Consider the following 19,491-nt stretch of genomic DNA (forward strand, 5'->3'; position numbering starts at 1 on the left):
ATCACTGTCTTCTTTGTTGTTTAGATGCTAAAATTTTTTGGTAAAAAACATAATATCATATGTTTGGAGACATGCATAGAGTAATAAATGAAATCTATTTATAAAGAGGGGTTGTAAATCGCGAGACAAATCTAATGAGTTTACTTAATTCATGATTCACAAACAGTGATGTTACAGTAATCATCCGGTAATCATGGGTTATTAGGCTCGTTAGATTCGTCTCGTGATTTACAACTCATCTATACAAAAAGTTTTGTAAATAGACTTTGTCTAATACTCCAAAATAATAAAATTCTATTTCAAAAATTTTACCCTAAACATCACCCCTGTTAGAGACGGGCTCGGGGCTCCTGCCGACGGCTCACACGGCTGGCTACCACTGTGAGTGTGAAAGGAAACGAGTGTCAATGGAAAAGCTGCGCGAACCTGCCCGGGCCGAGCTTCTTGTTTCTCAAGCCACCAGAATCGCCGACATGCTCGGCGGCCGGTGGGATCACACTTGTCACTTGCGACTCTGAGCTAGGATCCACGCCGCTCACCACCATGCACGAGGCTGACCTTGCACTATGCGTGCACGGCTGCATGCCTCCATCTCCGAGTCTTTGGCCGCCACCTGCACCGAGCGAGAACCGCGCCCGGCGGCCCTGCCTGCGCGACCGGCGGCGCGTGCTGGTTAGGCGCGCACCCGATGCGGGGGATGCGGCGCATGAGGGAGCGAGCCCGTGTCTGTGCACGCGCAAATGTGCCGTGTGTTGCCAACCGAGATGCCTGCCTGCCACTCTCTGTCTCTGGGCACGAGGACTCCATCGATATTTGGCAGGATGGCAACAGCCTGCACTGCCGGCTCGTGGACCACTCGTTCTCCGGTCTGCATCTATCGTTGTCTGTAGGCCGGGGAGAGGAAAGGAGGTGACGCAGCACGCTGCTGTGGCAATCTCAGCAGGCGCCATGCCGCCAGCGCCATGTCTGCACGAGAGACGGAGGACGCGGCAGCTAGCACAAGCCGACAATGATGTACTCCGTACTAGATGCTGCAAAGCCGGGCCGGGGTTGCTGCCGGGGCCGCTCGTGCTCTGCCGATTTGACCGCCGCGCATGCGTCGAGCCTCCTCCGGGCTCCTGCCTGCCGCCCATCACGGCATCACCCTACTACTTGCTCTCGACCCGTTCAGCGCAGCGCACCCTAGCTGGAGGTACGCTAACCCGGGCGCCCCACGCGTGTATGAGACGCACGGCGCGGCGTAGTGGATAGTTTTTCTTAATCTGAACGACTCGGTTCTCCAACATCAAGCAGCGGGACGAGTTTATTTACTCAAAAACAAACAAAAAATAAAAGATCAATGGCCGTTGAGACACAATGGGGCCGCTTGGTTCCCGGCTACAACTCGCCACACTACTGGTTGGGGCAGCGGCTAATTTGATTTGCTTATGTGGTGTGGAGAGTTGTAGCCGCTGCCCCAAACCAAACAAGGGATAACTTAAGTTGGAAAATATTGCTACCCAACTAAAAAACTCATATGTGAGAATGTGTTCATAGGCAGAAGGGGATTCCATGCTTTTCTGCTCCTGCCCCAACCAGGCCCATACCCGGCTGCACTCGCCGCCTGTCAACTGACCATTGAAATGTCTGGGAAGGAAAGAAGCCGTCACAACCCAAAACCTCCGTCCTAGTCTAGCTAAAAACTCCACTTCCTTTGCAAAAACAACTCCAATTGCTTGGTGCAGTAGAGTTTGACTATTACGAATTGATCAAGAAGTTGACCGCTGCATAGTGGTAGCTGTCAAGGAGCGGCTTGTATTTCTAGCCATCTTTTCTCCGAAAGCAAATGTTTTCGCCCTTTTTTTCCTTGTCACAGCAAAAACTTTGACGTGGTTTCATATTTTGGGTGGATGACAATCTTCAACTGTGAATAGTAAACAAAACCAGACTTGTTAGTGTATCTCCAAGAGTGCCCAAATAATTGAGTCCTAAAAGAAAAGACTGATTTGGGAACCTTGCTAAAAGATTTTGGGAGTAACTCGCAAAAAAAAAAAAGATTTTGGGAGGAAAAAAGATCTCAGCATCCAACAGTTTAAAAAATTTGTCAAAAAAAACTAATTGCTGCCACATCATTCAGAAATTCTAGACCCAGCGTTCGATTTAGAAGTTCACAACTCATCGGAAATCACGATAGAAACTTATTAGCGATTATTTTAAGTCAAGTTCATGATTAGGGACTAGTTTTTTATTCCAAAAATTCCTCCTTCCCCAAGCCGCACAACAGCAGCGAGCCAGTTTCTCCGGGAGCTGCATTTGAAGCAAATTGCCATGAAATCTACGTGCACAACTATTTACAGCCCAACACGGGCCCGCCCAATCCAATAATCTATCTCAGCTCTCTCTCTCAAAAAGAAAAAGGGTCAGGGAAAATAAAAATCCCAACGGCAACCGTGTTTCCGTTTGCTTCGCCTGGTCACCTTCCGCGGTGCGTGGCTGCCTGCGTACGCGGTCGTCTCCATCCATCCCTAGCCCCAACTCCAACTCGTCTCCCCCCCAATCATCAAAAACCTAAACCGAATCCTCCCCTTCGATCCCCCCACCCCGAGCCGCCTTCCAACCAGATTCCTCGCGGCCCCCTCGCTTCCGCCCGCCCAATCCCCGAGCCCGCCGCCGCGCTTCCGCCGGCGCCGAATCCGGTAAGCAGCCTCCTCGCTCCCCTCCCTCCCCCTGCTCCGGCTAGATCCGCCGCGCCCAGATCGGTGCTGCCCCGCGATTAGACTATTAGAGAGGAGGGGGGGGGGGGGGATTGGCGATCTGCGCGTGGGCCCCGTCTTTGTGGCTCAGTTCGTCGCGATCGCTTGGTCCGAGGTCTCTGCTCGGATCGCGCCCGCTTCCACGATAGAGGGGTTTTCGTCGCGTCGGGGTAGCGTAGGTCGGGGGAGCGGGCCGCCGCCAGGTGCGCGCCCTCTTTTTTTTTTCTACTGTAGTCGGCGCGGTGGGGTCGGGGTCGCTACTTTTGAGTTTCTCGAATTTGCTTGTGAGTGCTGTTGTTGTCTTCTGCTGCTGCTTCGCGTTGCAGGTATTTTGAGTTTCGGTCGCGAGCGCAGCTATGTCCATGTTCAACAGGATCTTCGGGAAGCCCAAGGAGCAGGCTAACTCCAATGCGCTGGCCACTCTGGACAAGTTAAATGAGGTGACCTTTTTTGCCCTTTATTTCATGACATCTGATTTCTCTGATTAATATTTCCCATGCATTGATTTCTTTTCCTTATTTCGATAGCCTAATTAAGACTATAACCTTAAGAGTATCCTTCATTTTGTATTGAATGTTAAGGTTCACTCTGAACATGGCATCGCTAGTTGCTTGTTGGTTCATACCACCGAGCTCTGGAATCATAATTTCGCACCTGTATATTTTAGTGTTTTGTAACTCTCGCATTTTCTCAACTTATAGGATGCATGAGTTATCCCCATGGCAATTGCAAGCTCCCCCATTAAGCCTTTTGTGGTGGACACCTTGATAGGTTGATCATTCTCTGTGTCACTGTATTTGCGCCTCAAGATCTAACGTTTTACCTCTTAGGGAAGGATCAGGGTCTTTATCTATTTATATGTTTAGCCCACTAGTGCACTAACTGACAATATGTAAGATCTTAATGCATATACCATAGCGAATTAGAGGTTCTAAAAGCTTACTTGAATTCAGACTCTTGATATGCTGGAGAAGAAAGAAAAGGTGCTGGAGAAAAAAGCGGCTGCTGAGCTTGAGAGGGCGAAGGAGTTCTCAAGAGCAAAGAATAAAAGAGGTATGTTCAAATCACCATATCACCATTTGTAAGATATACTTTGTTTTGGCGCAGAGATGCTATGCTTTTGTTAGTGCACATAAAGTTTTCTGTGTACGCATGTTGCGCTGTAAACTTAAAAGGTATCCATATTTGCCTATTTTTATGTAATTATTTCCTTTGGTACATGGTACACTGGATTATCAAATATGTGGGTATACCTTTTGACACGGTTATTGTTCGTATCATTGTTAGTACCATCGTGATGACTTTGTATCTTATTAAATCAAATTTAGGTTTTTATGTACCTGCATTGTACTTGAGGCACGCAGTATGCAAATTGCATATAACATTATTTTTGAATCAATCTTCACCATCTTTTACTCACAGGACGATACAACGTAGTCACTTTTTTTCGCTTCTTGTTTTACTTTCATTTAAACCAATGCTTTCCGATGAAAACTATATTTATAGGAGATTGTGCTAATGTAAATATTAATTATTTATCTTAACAGCGGCTATCCAGTCCTTGAAGAGGAAAAAACTTTATGAACAACAAATCGAGCAGCTTGGAAATTTCCAGTTGAGAATCCATGATCAGGTTAATATTCCTACTCAAACATTTAGAGTTTTTTTGTTTATATGTTACATGTGTTAATTGTATATCCCCTCTATACAGATGATCATGTTAGAAGCAGCTAAAGCGACAACAGAGACTGTCGATGCATTGAGGACTGGAGCTGCAGCTATGAAAGCAATGCAAAAAGCAACGTTAGTGTTAATTTTGAGTCCATTTTAGTGTTTTCCCACAATATAGGAGGTATCAATTTGATTATTTACCATGTCCCTGCAGAAATATTGATGATGTCGACAAGACTATGGATGAAATTAACGAACAGACTGAAAACATGAAACAAATTCAAGATGCTTTATCAGCTCCTCTTGGAGCTTCTGCTGATTTCGATGAGGTAATCAGTGTAGACATTTAACTTTACGATCTTGCATTACATTGTTTTCTCTGATGTACTTATCACCTATTGCACTGAAAAAACTCAGGATGAACTGGAAGCGGAACTTGAAGAACTGGAGGGAGCAGAGTTGGAATCTCAGCTTCTGGAGCCTGTTGCAGCTCCTCCAGTGCATCCAGTGCATGTCCCAGCCAACAAGCAACCAGCTCGCCCTGCTCCACAGAAAGCTACAGCTGAAGATGATGAGCTTGCTGCACTGCAAGCTGAAATGGCGTTGTGATCAGGTTAATGTTTGTTCTAGTTTTGCCTCACTGTATCTTCTTGCCATTCCTTCTATGGGACTACGTTGCCGGTACCTGTGTAACTATGCTGAGTGGCCAACTGGTTGTATATTGCTCAACAGTACTTAGTTAGGTCTGATGTAGAAATGTGCACACAGTAGCTAGCTGTTAAATTATTCCTACTCTTTTTTATTCCTTCGAATATTTTGAATCTTTGATTGTTCAGGAATTTTCTTAGCTCCAGAGATATCTTATAGGAATGTTCTGTCGCTGGAACCCTGTGATGACATCGTTCTGTATTTTACCATCACTGTTAGGATATACTAGCTTGATAAAGAGATATCACAAGTTCAAATGTGCTAATTTAAATAGGGGAAACATGTGCATGACAGTTCTCTGTCTAGATTGATTTATCAGATGAGGCATATGCTTCAAAGAGAGATTGTGTCCATCCAGTTGTGCAGTGTCCAATATTACTGATGATCCTGATAATTGGAATGCCTATTTTGTCTGACCCGTTGTTGATCTTAAATTTTGAAGTCACTAATGGGCTGAGTACCTAGTTTCATATAAGTTGTACTGCGGCTTAAAAACTTATTGCAACCACATTAGTTTGCCTTCATTTTCTTTTGGCTGCTTACTACAATCAAAGAAAATTGTAATTGGAAAAATCAACATTTATAGAATTTGCTTGGGATTTACACTTAAGTAGTTCAAGTTTAGGGTGTTTGGAATAGAAATGGGAAGAAGTTTGGACGATTTGGTTTCTGTGGAAATATTATTATTCAATGTTCTTTTTTGCATTATCTAAGTTACCATTCCCTTGTTCATAATTAACTCAATTGAAAACATGCAGGTTCCCAGTGAAGAGGTGAAATGTGTAAATGATTGGCGTTGCACTACGAAGTTCCAAGCGAATCTGGCTATAAAATATTTGCTCGTGTGTGTATAATCTTGGGAGGGGGTATTTGGCAATCGAAGCAGAAAAAAAGGCTGCTCCAGCCAGTGTTTGTTTCAGTGGTTTTGGGGGGTCTGTTCTGGATAGACAGTTTCAGTTATTGTGGCTCGGTTAGCTCCATCCATGCTAACCTTCCAGGTCATGCAACGTGCAATGTTGTCATACAGTATTTTCATTGACCCATATTGTCTGGAGCCATGTAAAAATGTTATAATTCCCCAGGTTTTACTTTTGATGCGCCGGTTCGCAGCTCTCAATTTTATAAGCAGCGTGTGTTTTATTCCTGTACCCCACAAGTACCAGTGTAGTGTTTGTTACATCGTGCATTTTGCTGGAAAAAAGAAGACTTGGCGCGATGGTACTTTTGAAGACAATTGGTACTTTTTGAAGGCATCTGGACTGTGGACAAGGATTTGCATCGATTTCCTAATCACTAGAAAAATGATGCGCCGTTGGTGCCCCCGAGAGGCCTGTCAAGGATGTATAGATATGTGTTTATAAAGTTTTATTGTGGGTTCGGTCAAATTTGATGAGGTATGAACCGTTGAAATATGTCTATTGCACGTGCGATTAGAAGTTATATTATTGCACAAGTCAAATATTTAAGAGACATTGTTCTAGAACAAAAATGTTTCAAAATAAAATAAAAATATTCAAGAGAGAAATTGTTTTGGAACAAATAAAAATATTTTAAGGTAAGATTAAGATATTCTAGAGGTAGAAATTATTTCGAAAAAATAAAAATGTTATATTATTTAAATATAACCTTGTGCAATAGTATAGCTTCAAGTCGCACGTGCGATAAATAGACGCACCTAGAAAATTTGCATGTAGTAATCATTATATGTGTCGATGTTGTGGTATACGCAGTGTGTAAATATGTGAGACAATTCAACCCATCACGATACACATTAAGGGGTTGGTTTCACAAAAGTCTGGAGGGTTTTCTCTGATTTTGATGTTCGTGGAGTGTAGATTAGTTTCGCCAGGGAGTTTTTATAATTATTGTCAATAGAATGTGTGCTGATTTTGGTAAAGTTCAGGGGTCTTTTTGTTTTTGTCAAAGTGTGTGTGTGGTGCCGGGGGGTGTAAAATTGCTGTCAGTAGATTGCGTGTCGATCTCTTTAAAGTTCAGGGGTACTTTATAAAGAAAAAAAGTATTTTTGTCCATCTAACTATCGTCTGAGTTTGATTTTTGCCATACAACTTTAAAATCGGGTATTCTTGACCATCCAAGTATCAAAACCGTTCACATTTGGTCATCCGATGGTTTTGCTGGGTGGTTTTGGTGATGTGACTGACACCTGGTGGTGGGACCCACATGTCAGCTTATTTTTCATCTCTCTCCTATTTATCTCTTTCTCCCCCCCTCTCTCTTCTATTTTTCTCTCCGCCGCGCGCAGGGCACGCCGCCGCAGCCGCCGCTGTAACACCCTGGGTGTCTGCACAGTAATTAAAAAGGTGCCTGCACAGTAATTGTGTATGTTTGCTATGCATCATGTGCTTGAATTGCTTAAAAAAGATCTTTTTGTAATTATGAAAGGTTATATGTGTAATTATGATTTTATGCAAGGTCCTTTATATGGTTATTTATGAATATAGCTTTTGTGGAGGGTGTTTTTGTAAAATTTCAGTGCATTTAATGCATGGTAGCGAATTTTGCTTGTAAGTCTACATTTGAAGTGAAATTGCTTTGAAAAAGGCAAATTTCCTAGAATTCAAATTCCTTTCTATGTTTTTAATTTTAGCTCTTGTATCTTTGGTCAAATAAATTTTTGCACAACATCAAAGTTGTAGATCTTGAAAAGTTGAACAACTTTCATGTTGGGCACTTTTTCATTTGAGCCCTATTTTAAAAGTTATCGCTGGTTTACAGTTTAGTCCATGGAATTTTTGGAAATTGCAAAATCGCCCTTATCCCCATCTCCCACCTCCCTGCTCTGCTTCTCGCCGCCGTCCACCGACAGCGCCGCCGCCGGCGCCTTCCCGGCCATTCCGGCCATTAATTCGGTGCGCGCTGGCACCCACGCGTCGCGGACGACCTCCTCCACCGCCCTCTAGCCTCGCGCTGGCCCTCTTCTTCCCGTGCCACGCGCCCCGCCGCTTCCAGAGCCGCCCAGGCGGCCGCCACCGCGACGCCGCCGTGGACAGCCCCGGGCAGAGCACGCCGCCCTCTCTTCGCGCGCGCCCGGGCACTACAAAAGCCCCAGCAAGCTAATCCGTTCGCCCTTTCGCTTGCTCCTCGCTTCCAGACCCCAGAACACGCCGCCGCTCCACCGTGAACGCCGACGAGCTCCACCCCGCCGTTGCCTCGCTATTCCAGAGCCGCTCCGCCCAAATCGACCACGCAAATAGCTTTGCCTCCCTCTCGCGCAGCTCACGGGCTACTTCCCGTCAACCATCTTCCACCGGAGTCACACCGCCGCCGTAGCCGAGCTCCGCAAGCCGCCGCTCGCCGTCGACATCCACTTTCCCGACGACCCCAGCCTCGATTCCAAGCACCCAGAGGTGCGCCTTGGACCCCTTTAGCCCCCACTACGGTTTCCCCTCACCGCCGGTGAGCCCCTCGCCGGGAAACCGCCGGTCAAACCCGTGCTCCCCCTCTGACCCGACCCGAGGACCTCGGTTTTGAAATTCCAGAAAACCCAGGGGGTTATTTGAATAGGCCTAGACACATATGAATAGTGCCTTAGGGACTTCTTTGCTATGATTTTCAGTGAACTTTGAAATTCAATATCAATTCATAGAAAATTCGTAAAATAGAAAATCTTGATGTTTTGGAATTCTCTTGAAGAGCTCTATGCAGTAGAACCATAATATGTTAGGCTTTAGTTGCAAGTTTTTGCTGTAGAATTTAATTTGTGTTACTAGTGCTTAAATATTAGTTGTTTTCATCTTTTTCTTAACTACTATATAAAGCCATGTCTTGCAGTGAAACTTTTATGATGGTTCCCTCTTGTAACACTTGTTTTCCTATAAAAATTTCATGATCAGTTCTGTGGTGTAGCTATTTATTTGATTTAATCTTTGTTTATTAGACTTTAATTATGGTAAATAGTTTTTGTTCATAATAAATCATGAATTTATTTCTGCATGCTCTTTCTGAGTAACTTAGTTTGTCCAGAAAGTTTGAGCCTCAGTTCATGACTAGAACAGGAGCTAAATTTGAATATTGCTAAACTGATGTCTGTTCTGTTTATTTTTCTCAGAATTAATTATGTGTAGATAAAATCATGAAAAATTCACAGTAGCTATGTCATCCCTTTTTAGACCTACGGTTAAATTTTGAGCTCATGTTTTGTTTTAGTTTGACTAGTATAATTCAAACTTGTTCTAGGTGTTGTCTGAATGAATGAATTGTTGTGATTAAATGGCTACATGTCTTGGCATGATTTTTACAGGGTAGCTTAATCTGTTCATGTTCTGTTTAGTGTAATTTTTGGTAAATTAATTACTGTTTGTACTTTGAGTTATATGTTTATTTGCAAACATGGAAGTAATTGCTATAGGAATCCACCACCACTTGTTCATGAAGTTAGTCAACTTCTTTTGTGCTGTTGATCATGATGCCTTGTGTAGTTAAATTTGCTATTTAACTACTCTATAAATGATTGCCCATGTATGTTTTTAATGTTATTCTTGCATTACATATAGACACGACTGCCTTATCGGACAGGACGTACGAGCTGATCCCGGAATCTGACGGAGGTGATCTCGAAGCTCAAGTAAACACTGCTGAACTAACTGAAGCCCCGAACCAAAGTTCGGAAGAGCCTAGAGCTGAAATAGTTAGCGACTACCGAGAAGGCAAGCCCCGGACATAACCTATATTTCAAATTATTATCATTTACGGTTGTTATTTGCTTATGCATTTACAGTTCTTAGGATTTGAATTGAAACCCTAGATGCATGATCCTAGGAACCTATGTACTGAATACTAGACTTGAGTTCGACTACTTGCTAAGCTTATAGGACCGGTAAAAGTCGAGTGATTGCCTGTCACTCGCGAGTTTTATAGGAATTGATTGTTTACCTTTCTGTTATCAATATAAGGACGACAGACGGGGTTGTGTTCGACATCATGACTTTATGTGAGACCCCGTCTGTATTGATGAACTAGCTAAGGTCGCGGTGTGTGGTAGTGCTGGTTAAGTTTTTGAAAGTACTAGCCACATGCCGTAAATATGGTACGCAGCAAGCCTAGTAGCCGATTGGACCGGGGAGTGGATATACCTTTCACTCTCTCAGTAGGGATAGGTTTTATTGTTATGTTGCGCAACACCACGACTTCAAGGGACAAGGTTCGGCCTTGGAGCCCTGTAGTCGGGGAGAGTGACCCTATCCACAAGCCGGAAAGAAAGGTCAACGGTTGTTTGGGAATGACCCGACGGTGTTCCAGACGTGTGTACTAGGTTATCCTTGCAAGGTTGAATTTCGATTCAGAATCGTCCGCCTCTCACGATGAAATGAGACTGCTTGATCTCTTTGCCACACAGAGTAAGAAGAGCAGCAATACTTTAATCAATCTTGATGTTTGCTTAGATTTCTACCATGATTGGCTAGTAGTTGCTTACATAGAATGGTTAATCAACTAGAACCTTGAAAGATAAAACTTGAAAGTAAGGACATACTCTTTATTGCTTTTCAGCAAAAGAAAACCAGAGCCTCACAAAGCCTTGCATAGTCTAGCTAAGGTGGGCTACTTATACCCGTTGACGGTTAAGTCTTGCTGAGTATTAGAATACTCAGCCTTGCTGTTGAAACCCTTTTTCAGGTATGAGTTTTGAGGATCAGATCGCTAGCTTGACCTATCCTTGCTCGTTGCCTCCTGGCTGGTCCGTAGAATGGGATACGTCTTCGACCGGCAATAACCTCGATGAGTGATACAATGCTTGGGCTAGCTTGGTGTCCTTTTGCGACGTGTTGTAGCCGTCGTGTTTTATCTTCCGCTGTTTTAAAACTCTGAACTTAAATTATGGTTTGTATAACTGTTTTACTTAAGTTGGCTTGTAATACTGGTTTTAACTGGTTTGTAATCATTGCTATGCCGGTGTTATAAAATTGTGGTTGTAATATCTCTGGACTCGCCTTCGTGCGGGGTATGCTTGTTCGATCCGAGAATTTGTGGTTGTATCGGGATGTTACCCGACAGACCAAGAATTGTTCCGTTTGAAGTGCATTTAAGCTAATGTTGCCTTTATGGTGATGGCCTGCGCACTTGAGCCGGGATAATTTAGGCGGTTCTGCCACAGCCGCCGCCACAGTCTCTGTCGCGTACAGGCCGCCGAAGCTGCATGTAGACCGTGCCCGCCGGCGGCTGCCGCGTGTAGACCGTGCCCGTGCCGGAGGAGGAGCCGCGGTTGAGCTCCGGCGGCTGGTTGAGGCCAAGTTGGACGGGAATCCATGCCGGATAATGGGAAGGCGGAGGGCGGCAGCGCTAGAGGTGCCACTCGCTGCCGGGTGGTGTGGCTTGCTGCTTGGTACCGGCGGAGACTGTGGCGGCGGCTTTGGCGGCCTACGCGCAGCGGAGGCGTTGGCGGCGGCAGCCTGCCCCCCCCCCCCCCCCCCCCCCCGCGGTGTGGCCCTGCACGTGGCTGAGAGAGAAATAGGAGAGAGAGGGAAGAAAAAGAGAAATAGGAGAGAGATAAAAAAAATAAGTTGGTATGTGGGCCCATCGCCATGTGTCAGCCACATCACCAAAACCACACAACAAAATCACCGCATGGCCAAATATGAACGGTTTTGATACTTGGATGGTCAGGAATACCCAGTTTTGAAATTGCATGGCTAAAATCAAAATCAGTCAATAGTTGGATGGCCAAAATAGATTTTTTTTCACTTTATAAAATTGGCATTCACAAAATTCAGGGATTCTTTTGCAAAATTGTCATCCATAGACTGTGTGTTGATTTAAACGAAGTTCGATATAGGAGCTCTTTTGCAAAAATTATGTCTCTAGCTGTCGGGGTTAGTTATAAGAGAAGAGATGCCTTGGAAGCTACGCATATGGGGAAACTTGAAGCTGATCTTAAAAATTGTTATGGTTACATGAAATCAACTGAAGAACTAAAGATGCTCTCGATTTAAATGGATCTGGCACCTGCCGCATCCTTAGGTGATTAAACATTTAGCAACCAGCAGGCGCCACACCCACACCGTAGGATGCGACAATCAGGCACTGGGGCTGCTGCTCACAGGCGCCATTGCAGATCTGACCATTGCGCATTCAGTTAGCCGCCTGAAGAGGATAGTAAGACTTTGATAGTAGTAAGATACATTCTGAAGGCCCTTCAGAATGTATCTTACTACTATCAAACTCTTACTATCCTCTTCAGGCGGCTAACTGAATGGGACCGGCCCGCCGGGCGGCCCGTGGCCCGGCACGGTGAGGCACGGCCCGAGCACGGCCTGGCACGGCAGGCGGCGTGCCCGTGCCAGCCCGGCACGAGGTCCGTGCCGTGCTTGGGCCAGCAGGTCGGCCCACGGTGACGGCCCGAGCACGGCCCGGTAAATGTGGCCGGCCCGGCATCGGCCCGGTATATATACCCACCCCTCCCCTCCCCCCCGTAACCCTAGCCATTCGGCCATCCCCTCCCCCGCAGCAGAGCCGCCCGCAATCTCCCTCGCTCGCCTCGCCTCACCCACCGTAACCTTAGCCATTCGCCGGAGAGTGGAGACGGACGCCGCCGAGCCGCCATCGACACTTTCTGATCCTCTACCCCTCTCTCTCCCTCCTCGCTGTATCCTCTTCCTTCTCCTCCTCTCTCGCTGCCTCCGTAACCCTAACCCTAACCTCGATCTGGTCAAGTTCTGTGCCAAGCTCCGCTCATCATTTTCCCTCGCCGCCGGTGGATCTGGTGCTCTGGCTGCGCAGGTGAGCCGTCCGCCCGTCCCTCTCTTCCGCACGAGGTCTCGAACCCTAACCCTAAATCAGTAACCCTAACCTCTATGTTCTTCTTCTTTCTCTTGTGTTGCAGGTCGTTGGCTATGGGTCTTCTTCCATAGATCCGGTGCCGCGTGGCCGTGAGGGAGCCGGATACACCGGCTGAGGAGGCGGCCATGTCCATGGAAGATGATGCCATGGACGACGACTACTATGCTTCCGCCGAGGCCGAGGCCGCCGAGGCGGAGCGGGAGCTTGAGGCGCAAAACGAGGCCGAGGATGCCCGGCACTTCATCCAGGGTAGCAGTGCAGATGCTGCCATCGAAGTGGATGGCGCCGGTGTAGCGCATCTAGGCCGATAGATGCTAATGGTAAGTTTCGGTGATTTATGACAAACGTATGTGACTAACGTGTGTTTTAAAGGAAAGCTCAACAACTGGATTAGTCTCATATGAAATATGAAAGGAGACCCCTCAATTCGAAACAATCATGCGTACCAAGGACTCAATTTGAAAGATTAAGGACCTTTCTAGTCTCAAGTGTCACAAGGAGTAGAAGGACACTTGATTTAGTTAGGTTTTATAGTTTCTAGTTCTTGATCGTACTATTAAGAGGGGTTCATGAGTTAGTAGCTTGATCAAACTTGAGTTGGCCTTAGAAATCTTGCACACTCACTCAAAAACAGCAAAAGATGGTCAATAGAAGTCAACACAACTCTTGGAAGAAGAAACAATCAAAGTCACATTCGAATCCAAGTCAAAACAGCTGAAAACAAAGAAAATCAGTAGCACGGGTTGAACCGGTGACCTAGCATCGAAGCATCCGATGCATGGCGGAAGGACCGATGACCTGTCGGTCTATCTTCTCTGGATGAAGGCAGTAAACCTCTTCAGCACCGGTTGAACCGACGCTCCGAAATCAAAGCACAGGTGCAATGAAAGTCTTTTGCTCCAGGGAGCATATTTTGGTGGACTCCAACTTCTCTTCAGCACCGGTTGAACTGACGCTTCAGAATCAAAGCACCGGTGCATTGGATGTACTTTGTTCCAGAACGCTTGTTTGAGTTGATCAGTAAACCTCTTCAGCACCGGTTGATCCGATGCCCCTACGGAGCGTGCACCGGTACAATGACGCAAGCGTGGATACTGTGTCAGAACTCCAACGGCTACTTCTTTGACACAGAGAGACCGGTTGAACCGATGCCCATATTTTCTATACCGTCGGTTCTTCCGGTGGTCACGGTTTTTCTGCAGAAAACTTCCAACGGCTATGTGACCTCCTCCACTCTATATAAGGGTACCCCCTGGTTCATTTCAGTCGCCTTTGACACCCTGAAAACCTGATGCCACCCTTGAGAAGAAGAGAAAGAGCTTTGAGCAAAAGAGAGAAGATCTAGTGCTTAGTTTGTGCTTCAACCTTGAAGAACTCATCCTTTGCAAGTGTAGCAAGTGTGCTTGAGCTAGGGCCAACTGAGTGTAGGTCAAGTGAAGGCTTAGGAGCTTGTTACTCTTGGTGTTTGGCAGCACCTAGACGATCTTGGTGATTGAAGGTGTTTCTTCCGGAGCTTGCCAAGGATTGTGGGAGCCCGAAGAAGTGTGTACGTGGCTTGAGCTCCACCACGCCGGGATGGTGAACGGAGACTCTTAGTGAGCGCCCAAGTCTCGGTGACATGGGAGGTGACAAGACTCTTAGTGAGTGTCACAACATGGATTAGGGGTGTGTGCCAACACATCGACACCACGGGAAAAATCCGGTTGTCTCTTGCCCACTCTTTCATTTCAAGCATTTACTTTCTTGCAACTTTTCATGTGCTTGACATTAGAGATCATAATTTAGCTCTACCTTGCTTAGTTTCATATCTTTGTTAGCTTGTGTAGTTTGCTTTGTTTAGCCGGTTGGTGAATTGAGCCTTACTAGCATTGCATAGGTTAAGGTTGTTTTATTGCTTTAGAATTTTGAAAAAGGCCCAATTCACCCCCCCTCTTGGTCCATCGATCCTTAAATTGGTATCAGAGCCTCGTTGCTCATTTGGATCATTAGGCTTCACCGCCTATTGCTATGGCCAAGATGAGAGGTTCGCCGCCTCACTTCGAGGGCAAGAACTTTGCCTATTGAAAAGTTCATATGGCCGCATATCTTGATGCGATTGCCCCCGAAGTGTGGTTGGCAACAAAGACCGGGTTCACCGGAACTCCCACCACGGAGCAATTAAAATGGAATGCAAAGGCTAGAAATGCAATTTTCGAAGCCATTAGTGAGGAAGTCTTTGCTAGAGTAAATGGCATGGATTTAGCAAGTGATATATGGAAAGAGCTAATTGAAATTCATGAAGGCTCCACAAAAGTCCGTGAACAAAAATATCACTTGTTTAGAGCAAAATATGATTCTTTTAAAATGCTTGCTCATGAAAATTGCAATGATATGTATTCCCGCTTGAATGTCATTGTCAAGGACATTAATGCTCTTGAAGTTTCCAAAATTAACAGTGGCTCCATCAACCGCAAGATTCTCATGCTCCTTCCGAAGCCCAAGTACAACATTATCAATGCTATGCTTCAAAAGGAGAATCTTGATACAATGGAAGTGGGAGAGCTTGTGGACGAAATTCGTGCTCATGAAATGAGTATCCTTGGTATGACCGAAGAGCCAACAACAAGCAAGTCAATTGCTCTCAAAACCAAGGCCAACAAGCACCGCAAGCTCAAGATGGTCAAGCAAGATTCAAGCTCAAGCAATGAAGAAGAAGATCATCATGAGAGCTCATCCGATGAAGAAGATGATGGAGAACTTGCTCTCATGATGAGAAAATTCACACGCTTGAGTGACAAGATCAACAAGAAGGGTTTCAACTTTGACCCTAAAAGAAGAATGTTCAGGCCATGGGGAGATGTCAAGAACAAAACTTGCTATAATTGTGGAGAAAAAGGCCACATCTCTCCCGATTGCCCCAAGCCGGACAAAAGAAAGAAGGACAACAAAGGCAAACATCGCCATGATTCAAGCGATGATGAAGAAGATGAGAAGAAGAACAAGAACAAGAAGCTTGGGAAGAAGAAGAGCCATGACAAGAAGACCAAGCTCTTCCCAAAGAAGAAAGGGCACACCAAGAGAAGCTTCTTGGTGGAAAAACAAGAATGGGTGACCGATGTCTCATCAAGCGAAGATTCAAGTGATGAAGAAGACATCGTCACCATCGCCCTCACCAATGAAGAACCACCACTACCTCCGCCTCCTATGTGCCTAATGGCAAAAGATAACACCAAGGTATGTGAGGTAGATAGTGAAGATGATAGTGATGAAGAGCTTGATCCTTATGAATTCACTAACCTCATTAATGAGTATACATCCGTCATCAAGAGGGAAAAGGGCAAAGTCAAAGTTCTTGAGAGCACTCATGCCAAGTTAGAGCTTGCCCACTCCGATTTGCTTGGCAAATACAATGACTTGCTCAAAAAGCACAATGAGTCACTTGTACTTGCTAAGCAAGTTGAAGAGAGCCACAAAAAACTTAAACAAGAGCATAGGGAGTTGGCTCACAAATATCAAGAACTTGAATTTGCCTATGAAGCAATTGACCCAAGTCTTGAGAACTTTGCTCATGAAACTATTGAAAAGGTCAATGCTTCTACCTCATGTGATGACCTACTCATTAATGCAAATGCCACTAATATTGTGTCCAAGCTTGCTCCTTCTAGGGAAAAGGAGTTGATGGATCAAGTAGCAAGCCTCAAGAGTAGTGTGGAGAAGCTCTCAAGAGGAGAATACATCCACAAGGAAATTCTCTTCAACAATGCACGTGACTATGGCAAGAGAGGTCTTGGTTCATTTCCGGAGCCAAATCAAGGCACTACTCCTTCTCCGGAGATCAAGATTAGCTTCATCAAGGAAGTTGGTTCATATTGCCAACATTGCCAAGTCACCGGGCACCACACTAGGGAGTGCACCTTATCATCACGTCCTCTTCCCACTTTACCTAAGAATTACTCATCAATGTTTCAAAATAACCATTTTCTCTTGAGTAAAGTGAAGGGCAAGGTGAAGGCCAAATTTATTGGCAAAATTGCTAAGGAGTCAAAGAAGAAGCTCCCCAAGCAATTTTGGGTCCCAAAAGCTCTTGTCACACATGTGCAAGGCCCAAAGCTTGTTTGGGTTCCTAAAACTCAAAAGTGAATTCTCATGTGTGTAGGTGAACTACAAAGCTGGTGGAAAACATTGGGTACTTGATAGCGGTTGCTCTCAACACATGACCGGCAATGATAGCATGTTCACCTCTCTTGAAGACCCCGGCGATCATGAACATGTCACCTATGGTGATAACTCAAGGGGAAAGTCTTAGGTTTGGGTAGAATAGCAATCTCTAAAGATTTATCTATTTCTAATGTCTTGTTTGTAGAAGTACTTAGTTTTAATCTCATTTCTATTGCTCAATTGTGTGATCTTGGACTAACGTGTACCTTTGACAAGAATGGTGTTGTAGTAACTCTTGAAGAAGACAAGTCAATGGTATTCACGGGGTTTAGGCATGGCAACATCTATTTAGTGGACTTCTCTTCAAAGCAAACAAGCACCATGACATGCCTCTTCACCAAGTCTTCTCTTGGGTGGCTTTGGCATAGAAGAATTGCTCATATTGGCATGAGCAACCTCAAGAAAGCCCACAAGAGAGGGATGATCACCGGCTTGAAGGATGTCACGTTTGACAAGAACAAGCTATGTAAAGCATGTCAAGCCGGGAAGCAAGTCGCAACACATCATCCCATCAAGACGATGTTGTCTACCTCCAAGCCGCTCGAGCTACTTCACATGGATCTCTTTGGTCCAACTACATACAAGAGCATTGGTGGTAACCTCTATTGCCTAGTAATAGTTGATGATTTTTCACGTTACACTTGGGTTATGTTTCTAGGCGATAAGGGTGAAACTCCGGAAATCTTCAAGACATTTGCAAGAAGAGCTCAAAGGGAGTACAACTCCCCAATTGTGAAGATCCGGAGTGACAACGGCACCGAGTTTAAAAATATGAAGATTGAAGAATGGTGCGATGAAGAGGGCATCAAGCATGAGTTTTCCGCCACCTACACGCCTCAACAAAATGGAGTGGTGGAAAGAAAGAACAAGACACTCATCACCCTAGCAAGAGCAATGTTGGATGATTATGGCACGTCCGAGAAGTTTTGGGCGGAAGCAATCAACACGGCGTGTCATGCATCCAACCGAGTGTATCCTCACCGACTCCTCAAGAAAACTCCATATGAGCTCATCACCGGGAGGAAACCAAACATATCATACTTTCGAGTCTTTGGTTGCAAATGCTTCATCTATAAGAAGAAAAGGCTCGGTAAGTTTGAGAGTAGATGTGATGAAGGTTTCTTTCTTGGTTATGCATCAAACTCCAAAGCATATAGAGTATTCAATCAAACTTCCGGGTTAGTAGAAGAAACATGTGATATGGAGTTTGATGAATCTAATGGCTCCCAAGAGGAGGTTGTTGGCTATGAAAATATAGGTGATGAAGAGATTGATGAAGCCTTGAAGAATATGTCCATTGGGGATATCAAGCCGGAAGAGGTGCATGAAGCCAATGATCAAGGGGGAGGACCTTCCTCATCCACACCAAGCACCTCCACGGCACCCCAAGTGGATGAAGATCAAGAAAAAGATGATCCACTACCTCAAGAAGATGTGCCAACGCCAACACCCCAAGTCCAAGAATAAGAAGAGCAAAGTGTTTCACCACAAGTCACCCATGATCCACCCCAACAAGCATCCACGCAAATACCGCTAGTGAAGCATGGTCGCATCTCCAAGGATCATCCAATTGGCCAAATCATTGGTAGTCCTTCAAAGGGAGTAAGAACTCGCTCTAAGCATGCTTCATTTTGCGAACATCACTCGTTTGTTTCTTGTATTGAACCCACTAGCATAGAGGAAGCGCTTGAGGACTCGGATTGGGTGATGGCCATGCAAGAAGAATTGAACAATTTTACCCGCAATGAAGTTTGGGTCCTCGAAGCTCCTCCGAAAGACAAGAACATCATCGGCACCAAGTGGGTCTTTCGAAACAAGCAAGATGAACATGGGGTGGTGGTACGCAACAAGGCAAGACTTGTAGCAAAAGGGTTTTCTCAAGTCGAAGGTTTGGATTTCGGTGAAACTTTTGCTCCGGTCGCAAGACTTGAAGCTATCCGTATCCTTCTTGCTTACTCTTCACATCATAACTTTAAGTTATATCAAATGGATGTGAAAAGTGCATTCTTAAATGGCGTTATTAACGAACTTGTTTATGTTGAGCAACCTCCCGGGTTTGAAGATCCGAGGAATCCTAACCATGTTTATAGGTTGCACAAGGCACTCTATGGGCTCAAACAAGCTCCAAGGGCTTGGTATGAGAGGCTTCGTGACTTCCTAATCATGCAAGGCTTCAAGATCGGGAGGGTGGACACCACGTTGTTCACAAAAGACGTCAACGGGGATCTTTTCATTTGTCAAATTTATATTGACGATATTATCTTTGGCTCAACTAATGATTTACTAAGCCATGAGTTTGCTACCATGATGTCTAGGAAATTCGAGATGTCCATGATTGGCGTATTGACCTTCTTCCTTGGTTTTCAAGTCAAACAAATGAAGGAAGGGA

The 19,491-nt window shown here is 45.2% G+C and overlaps 1 protein-coding gene across 2 annotated transcripts; it reads left to right on the forward strand.

The window, feature by feature from the left end:
* Positions 1–2,424: 2,424 nt before the first annotated feature.
* Positions 2,425–6,259, forward strand: LOC120707413 (vacuolar protein sorting-associated protein 32 homolog 2-like). 2 transcript variants are annotated; one of them, XM_039992307.1, is made up of 8 exons: positions 2,425–2,675; positions 3,059–3,172; positions 3,686–3,785; positions 4,280–4,365; positions 4,444–4,535; positions 4,618–4,732; positions 4,821–5,016; positions 5,870–6,259. In XM_039992307.1, exons 2-7 carry the CDS (start codon positions 3,089–3,091, stop codon positions 5,010–5,012), a joined length of 669 nt encoding a protein of 222 aa, XP_039848241.1. In that variant the 5' UTR covers positions 2,425–2,675; positions 3,059–3,088; the 3' UTR covers positions 5,013–5,016; positions 5,870–6,259. The 2 variants fall into 2 exon arrangements, with proteins under 2 accessions (XP_039848241.1, XP_039848242.1); XM_039992308.1 differs by lacking the exon at positions 2,425–2,675 and adding an exon at positions 2,774–2,935.
* The last annotated feature ends 13,232 nt before the right edge of the window (positions 6,260–19,491 follow it).

The sequence above is a fragment of the Panicum virgatum genome, chromosome 5K, assembly GCF_016808335.1.
Source record: "Panicum virgatum strain AP13 chromosome 5K, P.virgatum_v5, whole genome shotgun sequence".
Classification (NCBI taxonomy): Eukaryota; Viridiplantae; Streptophyta; class Magnoliopsida; order Poales; family Poaceae; genus Panicum; species Panicum virgatum.

Coding starts and splice junctions, on each gene's coding strand:
- LOC120707413 (XM_039992307.1), top strand. CDS start 3,089: ATGTCCATGTTCAACAGGATCTTCGGGAAGCCCAAGGAGCAGGCTAAC. Junction 3,173..3,685: donor CTCTGGACAAGTTAAATGAG/GTGACCTTTTTT, acceptor ACTTGAATTCAG/ACTCTTGATATGCTGGAGAA. Junction 4,733..4,820: donor CTTCTGCTGATTTCGATGAG/GTAATCAGTGTA, acceptor GAAAAAACTCAG/GATGAACTGGAAGCGGAACT.